Genomic DNA, 10,150 nt, shown 5'->3' with positions numbered 1-10,150 from the left:
GGCACCTTTTTAATGAGATTCAGGGCCTCTGCCAGGTGGCTGACCCAATCAGTCTTGATTAGCTGGGGACCTCGGAGATGTGTGTGTCGCTGTTGACTCCAAGTAATACCTGGACCGCACGTTGTGCTCAGATGCAAGTCCCAGACCAAACACAGGTGTTCAGCAAGGTTATGGCTTCGAACCTGGCTGCTTTTTAAGGGGTGGAGACATACAAGCACAGGGAATAAGTCAGTGGAGTTCAGCCAGGAGCTCTAGTTATGACAGGCAGCATCACAAATCCCCATGTTAGGTTAGTCCCTGGTAAATGGGGGACAGCCCCCTGGGTTATCACTGGGTCCCTGCTCCCCTGCAAGAGAAGGCAATTATTTTCTCTGGTCTGTTTGAACATGGCCAACTCGCAGACTCAAGGGGCCCGTAAAGGCATGAGGGTGTCCAGCTCTAAAACTGATGTGCCTGTTTGAGTAGCAAACTGGGCCCCTCTCTTGCCTCTCAGCAGCTGCAGGAGAGGCCTGAGATGCACTTGTGAGGCTGATGTCCTTAATAAATGAATTCACAAAGGAGCTGGAATTCTTAGGCCCAGAGCCACCCTGTGTCAGCTGCAGTGCTTTTGCTGTGCTTGTGTTGCATCAGGAGTACGGGGATGCGACAGACAGCTTGTATTGGTATCTGATGTTGATGCAGGTGTTATGCTCATCTGTATGCTCTGCTCAGCTCCGAGTGGGCAGAATCCATTGCGCAAAACCTGTGGTCAGCGTCAGCCCTGATGAGCTCTTTCATCAGTGCTTGAAGGCCAAGAACCAAACATGAGACTGATCTTCCCTCAGTGCCCCCATTGGTTTTCCCCACCTCCCCCTGGTACTGCAGTGGCTGGGAATGGACGTGAGCGCTCTGTGCTGCCAGTCCAACCTGTGCTCGCTTTGTGGATGCCCAGTGGCTTGAGGTCCCCTGTCTGCATATGCCACCCTCTCCCTACTGGGGAATCACTGACCTGGTAGAGAGCAGATGCCCAGCTGGGAGGCAACCAGCTGAGGATCCAGGAATTTCTAAAACATCTTCTTGAGACTGATGGGACTGAATGAATAGAAAAAGCTCTTTGGCTCCGGATCAACTGATTGAAATGCTGGGTAGGGAGGCAGGGAAAGAGAATAGGCCATTTGCAGCATTTCCTGATGCTACAGCTGTCGTGTGCCAGACTCTGGCATGATGGAGCGGAAGGATGTCAATGGGAAATTAAGCAAGTGCCTTGAATAGAGTTAATGCGTATCACAGCTGCGAGCTCGCAAATGTACCAGCTTGGGTTCCCTGGCCCCGGATCTGCACGTCCCAGGGAGGGACTCTTTCCCCTCCCAGTACAACCAGCCTTTGTAAGGCTCTGATCGCACTGGGGGATGAGCGATGCTGTTAGAGCTGTGTCAAGAGGACTTGGCTTGCCGTTGAGTCCTGTTCAACCCTCCTGGCCGGAAGCTTGGGTCTTTGTGCCCTCTAGTGTGCATCAGCAGATTAAAGGTGGCTGCTTGCACAGGAATGACCCCGGGCAGGTGCCGAGGAATCCTGGAGTCGTGGGCTGGGGAGGGGGACTGCCGTGTGACTTGGTTCCTTAGGGATGAGCAGACCAGGCCAGACATCCTGGGTGCTGTTGCTGGCCCCACTGAGTCCCTTCACGTGAGTGGTGCAGCCCTTGGCCTTCAGTATCTCCCTAGGAGAGAACTGCCCTATCCCAGCTGAATCTCGAGCTCTGCCTTCCTGAATTGCGGAGGCTTCTCTGCCCTTTTCCCCCTGCCCAGCCCACCCCAGCTGGGGCTCTGCACAGCACCCTGGACAGCTGCCAGGATCCAGCTCCCCTTCAGACAGACACTGTCTTAGATTCAACATAGTGGCGGCTGAGGAAGTGCCCTGGATTAAGAGCTGAGTTAACAACCTCTCCAGCAATTTGGTCATTGACATCAGTGAACTCCCTGTTCCCACAATACGCCCTTGGAGTACCTGGGAGGTGGCGTGAATCTGGCCTACAGGATTTTCATGGCCTTTGGGGCACAGTCTGCACATCACGATAGCGGCTTCTGCAGGCAAGACCTGGCTGTAACTCTGTTTATCTTGCTTTCCCTCTCCCGCAGCACAGGTGGCCTCACAAGGGAAGTGAGTCACACTGACAGTGCTCCCAGCTGCAACTCGTGGGCTAGGTCCCCGTGAAGACACAGGTCATGAGAAGGTGGGGGAGGGAGTGCAGTGGCTCTAATAGCCTGCAGGCAGGGACTGTGAAGCCTGGCTGCCGTGGCCAGTTGTGTTTAGGTCCGTGTCTCTGCCTCTGTTTCCAGTGCCAGGATCTGATGTCCCAGACATCGTCGCCCCTGAGCCAGAACGACTCGTGCACGGGCAGGTCTGCAGATCTCTTGCTGCCTTCTGGAGACCCTGGGAAGAGGCGACATGACAGTGGCCATGAAGTCGCCTCTTATCCCAGAGCTGACAGATACAAAGCACAGGTTAGAGCGAGTAGCCCTTGCTGTCACAGCTGAAGGGTCTTCAGTGTGCAAGGAGGCAGCAGCATAGCCTGGCTACACTCCAGCAGGCCCTTCCATTCTGTTTCCTAGGATAGGGCAGGTCAGTTGGGTGCTATTCCTGCCCTGGCTGGAAGCAGTGAACCCAACAGCCTTCTCCCTTAGCACAGCTGATTCAGGCTCCTGCCCAGTGGCTGGCACTGAGAGTCAGACCAAGGGGGGCAGGGCCCCTTCCTCCCTCCTCAGCCCCTGAATTGAGGAGTCTGGACCTGGTGCTTGGTAAAATGAACTGGTCTAAGGCCAGACACTACCCCAGGGATCTAGGCTTTGCCTCATGAGTGAGTGAGATGCTCGGCATGGCTTTCACACGTGCCCTTGCCATCCTCAGGAGGAGCGTCGTGAGCCAAAGCTGACTCTTCGCCCCCCCAGCCTAGCAGCACCCTATGCTCCCGTCCAGAATTGGCAGCACCAGCCCGAGAAGCTCATCTTCGAGTCCTGCGGGTACGAGGCCAATGTAAGTGGGTTCCTGTCGCTCAAGGGGCGCGTGGGAGGGGGTTGCTCTGAAGCATGTGGGTGAGCTTGCCCCGTCTGCAGTCCTGCACACCTGGGCACCCTCAGCCATCACTACTGACCAGACAGAGCCTGAATCAATTGCTGGTTTCCATCCTGGGGCCAGATGTGCTGGGGCCAAGTCCATATCTGGCCTCTTGGAGGCCTTGGTGGCAGCCAGTGCCTGTAGGAGCAGCGGGCTCTAGGAACAGTCTGGATGAGTTACCCGAACTAAGAGCAGGTGACTACAGCCAGATCGTTGCTGGGGAATGTGAAGGCAGCACCCTGGACTGTCTGCCTCCCAGTGGTCATGGTTGTGGTCTGTATGTTGTACCAGGGCAGGGGAAGCTGTTGATGGGGCCACGGCCTTCAAAATAAAAACGATGCCATGCCTTCTCCCCATTTCAAACAGTATTTGGGCTCCATGTTGATCAAAGACCTTCGTGGGACAGAGTCTACACAGGATGCCTGTGCCAAGATGAGGGTAGGTGTATGAGGGAGCAGAACTGGCAGGAAGGTGAGAGGTGGCTATGTTGTGCCCCTTAACCAGTGCGTTCTTGTTCCTAAAGAAATCGACGGAGCACATGAAGAAGATCCCAACCATAATATTATCCATCACTTACAAAGGGGTGAAGTTCATTGATGCTTCTAACAAGGTAAGAGGATGGCCTGATCTTTGTGTTGAGAGGGATTGTATGTGCCACTTGCTTAGGGCAACTTGTTATAGCAGGGTCCCTTCTCACTCGCCTGCCACTGTGGCTCGCAGCCCCGTGTGCCGATGAGGTAGACACAAATGTGGGCACTCCGTATCTAGCCCTGTGGAGCTACCTAGCTGTGAGAGAGGGAGTAGCTTGCATCAGGAGCTGCCCCAAGTGTGGGAACTTTGCTGCTAGTCAGGAAGGAACTAGAACCCAGCTGTGCCACCTGCTCCAAGACAGTGTTTTTTGGCTGTGGCTCTGTTACCTGGTGACCTGAGTCGGGGTTGGAGTCGGACTGAACTCTGCTCCTTCTGCCCCCCTGGCATGCTCTGCCACTTGACCTATCTATTAGTCTCTGCCTTGATTTCCCGGTGGGTAACCCCCAGCTGGTCGCAGGGGCGATTTTGACAGCGCTTATGCCTTGTTCGGTAACAAGCTGATGTGAGGCGCGCCAAAGCGCAGCAACAGCAGCGGATGTTGTGCTCCCTGGTGACCAACTCTGCAGCTGCTTGAGGTGAAACTATTGGCTCTTCACGCTGAGCTGTGGGTCCTCAGACACCGTGTGGGGCTTAGCACTGGTTTCTAGGATGCGGACATTGAAATGGCACATCCTCCTGTCCTGTGCCTGTCGGGGCTTGGCGTGAGGCACTCCTCCACGGACAAGACCATCTTGGATTCCTTCCTGTGAATCCTTTTAGATGGGATGAGAACTGGGGGGAGCTAGGAGCTCCCTTCCTGTGGGCATCTCCCTTCTGTTTGCTTGTCCTTTGTGTACAACACGCACACGAGGTGGCTGTTTGTCAGTTGTCTTCAGCCTCACCAGAAGATTAACACACGGTGAAAGCCTGAGTTCATTTAAAAATGGCCCCAGGTGATGTGGCTGTGCTGAGACGGGAAGCATGAGCTGTTCTGTCTGGCTTATTTCCAGTAGAACAAAGGGAAGTGGAGTAACATTCCCACATCCTCCAAGATGGCTTAGAGGGACACCAGGGATCTAGTGCCTTTTCGGCTCCTTGTCACAGGGATCTCGGCTCCTTGTCGCATCCCTGTCCTGAACCGGTGGATGCTTTTCTGAGTTTGGTAACTGTGGCTGTTGTCCCCCTACGAGACATGCTACACGGGACTATCCGGCTGCCCAAAGCACCTGCCCAGCTGGTTGCCTGTGTTTTAACTTTGGCAGAACGTTATTGCTGAGCACGAAATCCGGAACATCTCCTGTGCTGCCCAGGACCCCGAGGACCTCTGTACATTCGCCTACATCACCAAGGACCTGCAGACCAGCCACCACTACTGCCATGTCTTCAGCACTGTGGATGTGGTGAGTGGCACGTCTGTATGCGTGTGGAACGCCTTGCACCCCAGCAAGCTGTGTGCCATCTGTGGGTGGCAGTGCTGCAGAGTGGGTCTTGAGGAGAGAGCACGTGGCAGCTCACTGCATGGGGCAGATTTCTCAAGACGTGGCAGCAGGCCCTAGTGTGGGCCAGTGCCATTTGTGCAGAGGGAGGGCTGAACAGATGCTACAGCATGGGCATTTTTGAATCCAGGGAGGCCGGATCCAAGTATGCTCAAGGCAGAGTTGCCCCTGCCAGCAGTTGTCACATAGTCCGTGTGCACCTAAGACTCTCCAACAAGAGGGGGAAAGCCTTTTGGCTCCTGCCATTCTTTCTCTAAGGCAGGGATAGGATTGCTTCCTCCAAGGGTTTCTTTGACTTCCTCGGCCTTGTCTGTGCACGTGAATGGTGCTGCTTGGTTCTGCTGGTAGAGCTATTGCAGTGCAGTTGTGGGGGATGCAGTTATACCAGTAGGGAAGTACCATGCCCTGGCAGTTCCCCTTCTTGCATGGATAGAACTGTCCAGTGTAAGCACCTTTTCACCAGTGTGTTCAAAAATCCCCTTCAGACCATTGGGATGGCTGGAGGGCACAGGTGTGGCATGAAGCACCTGGCAATTGTTCCTGCTACATCCAGGGCTGTTTCTGTCCTGGCTCAGGCTGGGTTGTAGCACTTCAGCTCTGTGCGTTTGTCCCCTCACTTTCTAGAGCACTAAAACAGGCACTTGAGCGCTGTGAGTGTCCTGCATCCGCAGCTGCAGGGCAGGTCGTCCTCCTGCAGCTACATCAGTAGAATAATTGCTCACCTCACTGGGAAAGTCATAGTGGCCTAAAGCCTGTTGACAGACCCAGGTGTGTCTGCCTCTCACTGGCCCAGCCAACTTGTTTCATCACAGGCCTTGATTTGGCTGCCGTGGAGACTGACAGTGGCTTTGTGTGCTCTTTCCCTCAGCCTCCCGCCAGTCCCAGACAGCTAATTCAGCTTGCCCAGCACATGCGGTTCCTTCATATCCTGTGGTGACACTCCATTAATAGGTGTTTGCAGAGTGGGGAACACACAGGCAGACAGACACTAGCAAAAGGCTGTTACGTTCCCATTAGCTGTCTCTGGCTGTCTGCATATTATGGTGCTGTGTCCCATAACGTTGGAAAACCCCCCTGGCTCACCCAGACGGAGCGTGAGCAGTGCTGGTTGTTCACCAGTGGGCTGGCCCGAGCAGTTTGTAGGTGGCGTTAGTGTGTCTGTGCAGCAAACAGACCCTTTGCTTAGACTCCGGCCTGAGCATCTCCCCAGGCCAATAACTGAGGAATGTCTGTTTGAGAGCCCGTATTTGTTCTGCATAATCGGAAGTCATTTGTGGGTTGTTTTTAATTTGGAGTAACCTTGGCGCCTTTCAGGCTCGTTAAGTCTGTAATTTCATTGTTTTATTGCCTGGCTGTAGCTGCAAATCATAAAACAACGCACGTTTCATCCAGTGCTGCTGTGCCTGTGACTGCTCCAGTATAGGCCCCTTCAGAGTCCCCAGTCGGGAACCCTTTCCCCGTCTGGCTCTGTCAGCTAGGAGGTTGTGGGTCTGGCTGTTGTTACTGAGGTCTGTAGAGCAGGGACTTCTGCCCCCCAAGGAACGTGCTGTGAGCAGAACCCCTGGATGATCTTAATTGCATGCAGTGCAACAGGCTGATTTACCAGCCTTGTTAATGCATGGAGCAGGGCAGAGCATGCAGAAGCATAGCCTATCTGCTGTGGAGGTGGCCGGGCTGTGCGAGCTGCCTGAGCCTGTTTCTCCTTGAATAGGAGTATTGCTAAACTGAAATACAGAAGAGACGGTCACGGTCAGATTGGCACGGACCGTGGGGGATTTTCTCCTCCTCTGTAGCAGGGGGTATAGCCTCTGCCTGGAATCCTTTGAGCATGTATTAACGAAGCAAGATGTTGGCTGCTGTGGTTCTGCTACTTTACCTGTGACAGGTTTGGGTGTGATGTCTTGGGCTGCATCAGGGCTGGCAGTAGTTTTGCAAAGAGGTTAGATTACAGATTTGTATATGATGGCTTGGATAGGAATGATCCTGCCTCGGGGCAGAGGGTTGGACTAGATGATCTCTGGAGGTCCCTTCCAGCCCAGCCACTCTCTGATTCTATGATAAAAATGTGCAAAACCTGCCATTTATTGGGTCAGACCATAGGTCCACCTTGCCCAGTCTCCCATGTCGCACAGTGGCAGAGAGTGGATGCTGAAAGGGAGAATGAGCTGGGTATGACCAGGGTTTTTCCCTCTGTTCCTCTCTCACTTGCAGCCTCCAGCCCTTGAGAGCTAGGAAGTTCTGATTCAGAGGCTGTCCCTCACTCCTACACTCAATAGCTACTGATTTCCCTTTCCTCCAAGACTGTCCAGTCGTGGTCTTGGGGACTGCCCTAGTCAGCTTGTTCATTGCCAGCTCTGCAGCCCCTTTGTGCTGCCCAGCTGCTGCAACAGATAACACAAGGCTTGGAAACATACCTGGCAGCCACAGGGCTGTCAGCAAAGAGCTGCTGCCAAAGATGCAGGAGTCCACTAGTGAAGTCCAAGGGCAGCTCTGGCTGCTGAACTTCTAGGGATGGAGCTGTCCTTGGGCCCTGCCTGGGAGCCCAGTCACCAAGGGAAGTTTTCCAATTGCCACAAGTGCCTGAATTTGTCCAGCTTCCCTGGGGAGGGAGTGAAATCACTCTGGTCTGTGTGGTCTCTCCAAAGAACCTGACGTACGAAATCATCCTGACGCTGGGGCAGGCCTTTGAAGTCGCATATCAGCTGGCCCTGCAAGCCCAAAAAGCAAAACCTCTGGGTGCTTCAGCAGGAGAAGTGATCGAAACGAAATCTTCCAAACCGGTGCCTAAGCCTCGCGTCGGCATGAGGAAATCCGCAGTACGTATGCGAGGGGCCACAGGGCCCAAGTCAGAGCCTCTGAATTGCGTTTTGCATGGTGCCAGCTCAGGCAGTGGGGGTAATGCCCTCCCCTGCCCCTGCTACTGTCCATGGAGACGTCCCTGTCTCCATTCCTGAGGTGGAGGGGGCCCTAGTATAGACGAGGTGCCAGTTGGCAGCAGCTCCGTGATTGTCCAGTTGTGCACAGTGCTGATAGAGGCTCCCCAGCTGCTGGCTCCTTGCGGTTCCCAGAGTGCCTTCAGGTGGAACAGCTCATGGCTAGCACTGAGGGCAGCTCTAGGAGTGCAGAGAAGGGGAATTGGACACATACCGGGCCCCTGGGTTCCAGCACAACTTCCATGTCCAAGACCCAGACGGAGCTGAGGATAGGACTGGTCCAGAACTTGTAACCTGCAGCAGAAGACGCAGCTGGGCTGGACCGTGCTAAAAACCCGGTATTGTGTGCGGTTGTTGCTTGCCTTTAATGTCTCCTTTTGTCTCTGTGTTGTGCTTGCTCCCACTGCCCAGGTGACGCTCCCTCCCGATAGTCGCTGTTGTTACTGTCACACCTGTACTACGCATCGTCCCTCCTATCTGCCGCTGCAGTCTGTTAGTCAAGGAGCTAAGGTCTTTACCCTTCTTGCTGTCTTGTTTCATTATGAACAAACCTGGGCTTCCTTAGCTTCAGGCAGGCAGCTCAGCTCTGCTTGAAAGCCTCTTTCCTGCTGTCCCTCCCCTCTGCTTCAGTCCCGTCTTTTGCTTTGCTGCTGTGTGTGCTCCCTCCTTGCCTGCACTGCCACCCCTCTCATATGGGGACAGAGGACCCCCAAGAACAAGCTGTGATGTCATGTTCATCTTCACCGGTGCCAAGAGCTGTCACTTCCCTTTGCACCCCGCCAGCGCACTTCTGATCCCGCCAGCGTCAGAGCCTTTTAGGTCAAGGTCAGGAGGGCCAGGGTAGGGCTGTTTGTCCAGGAGAGTAGGTCAGATAGTTGTCTTTTGCAAAGAGCTGGAGGATCTTCAGGGATGCTGCTGTTTATCTGTGAGATTAGGCAAGCTGTCCCAGTCCAGAATGTGGATATAGATGCCACGGAGAGAGGTCTGAGCTCAGGATCAGTACTCGTGGCCAGTTTTTCAAACATTTCCTTGATGTGTAGGCAGAAATCATGGCTAAATCCAACTGGGGCTCTTGCCCCATGAGAGCTGCTCCCCTTTTCAACACACATGCTGTTTAGTATGGCCCTGTAGATAGCTTTGAGGTCTCCCTTCCCATCACTGCCAAGTGCTTTCTGTCTCAACCCTGGCCTCTTCACATGAGCAGATTCTGACCACCTCTCTCTCCCCCTCGCCCCCAATGTTTTCCAGCTGGAGCCATCTGAAGTGGATCAAGACTCCCAGTCTCATGCCAGTGTTTCCTGGGTTGTGGACCCCAAACAGGAATCCAAGAGGACCCTCAGCACTAAGTATGAGACCACTATCTTCTAAATCACACACACACATGCGCACACAACCCTGTGTCCACCTAGTCTAACCGTGCCTTTGCGATCTGATCTGTCTGCTGTTCTAAACTCCCTCCTTCCAGCTGCTGGCACTGAGTCCCACCTCTAGGCACTACTCCATCAGAGGCAGCAGCAGCAGCACTAGGATACTGTAGACTAAACGGCTTTTGTACCTGATCACTCCTGAACACTGTGAATTCTCCTTACTCGGAAACAAGGGTAACACACGCTGAGAGAGTGCCATGTTTAGATCCCTGTGAGGTGGGAGATGCAGAGGGTTGCAGGCAGCAGGAGTCTGAGATGTGGATCCAGGAAGCTGCCTGCCGTTTCCCATCTTCCCCCTCGCTCTGGCACTGTGAATTTCTGGGGCAACGTGACACTCCCCAGGCTTTTTATACGTACCGCTCTTATGCTGGGACTGTTCAGAGCTGTGTCTTCGAGGTGCACGCACGCGCTCGCTCTAGATCCTCTACTTCCAGACTGAGCCACGGCTGCGTACTGTTTCAACAAACTGTCTCCCCTCTTTTTTACCTGTCATCTGAATGGACACTAACCACTGTGATCCTGTGCAAATAACACTCGCTAGATTTCCTCGCATGGATCCTACACACAATCTCTCTCGCTCTCTCTCTCTCTCTCTCTCTCTCTCTCTCCCCCCCCCCCCCCCCCCCCCCCCCCC

The 10,150-nt window shown here is 54.1% G+C and overlaps 1 protein-coding gene across 6 annotated transcripts in view; it reads left to right on the top strand.

Annotated features, from left to right (window-relative positions):
- Positions 1–10,150, top strand: part of ANKS1A (ankyrin repeat and sterile alpha motif domain containing 1A) — a 154,192-nt gene that overhangs the window by 137,794 nt on the left and 6,248 nt on the right. For 3 of the 6 annotated variants that reach the window (XM_019514159.1, XM_019514157.1, XM_019514156.1), the window contains 8 exons: positions 2,316–2,480; positions 2,884–3,009; positions 3,457–3,528; positions 3,614–3,700; positions 4,923–5,060; positions 7,802–7,972; positions 8,501–8,599; positions 9,338–10,129. In XM_019514159.1, the coding sequence (XP_019369704.1) occupies positions 2,316–2,480; positions 2,884–3,009; positions 3,457–3,528; positions 3,614–3,700; positions 4,923–5,060; positions 7,802–7,972; positions 8,501–8,599; positions 9,338–9,457 (978 nt within the window). In that variant the 3' untranslated portion in view covers positions 9,458–10,129. Of the gene's footprint in view, positions 1–2,315; positions 2,481–2,883; positions 3,010–3,456; positions 3,529–3,613; positions 3,701–4,922; positions 5,061–7,801; positions 7,973–8,500; positions 8,600–9,337; positions 10,130–10,150 lie in introns of those variants that run through there. The other 3 variants (XM_019514158.1, XM_019514160.1, XM_019514161.1) reach the window with 3 other exon arrangements.

Source organism: Gavialis gangeticus, unplaced genomic scaffold (assembly GCF_001723915.1).
Source record: "Gavialis gangeticus isolate Ggan-Ray unplaced genomic scaffold, GavGan_comp1, whole genome shotgun sequence".
In the NCBI taxonomy this organism is placed as follows: Eukaryota; Metazoa; Chordata; order Crocodylia; family Gavialidae; genus Gavialis; species Gavialis gangeticus.
This window is presented reverse-complemented; position numbering and strand designations above follow the sequence as displayed.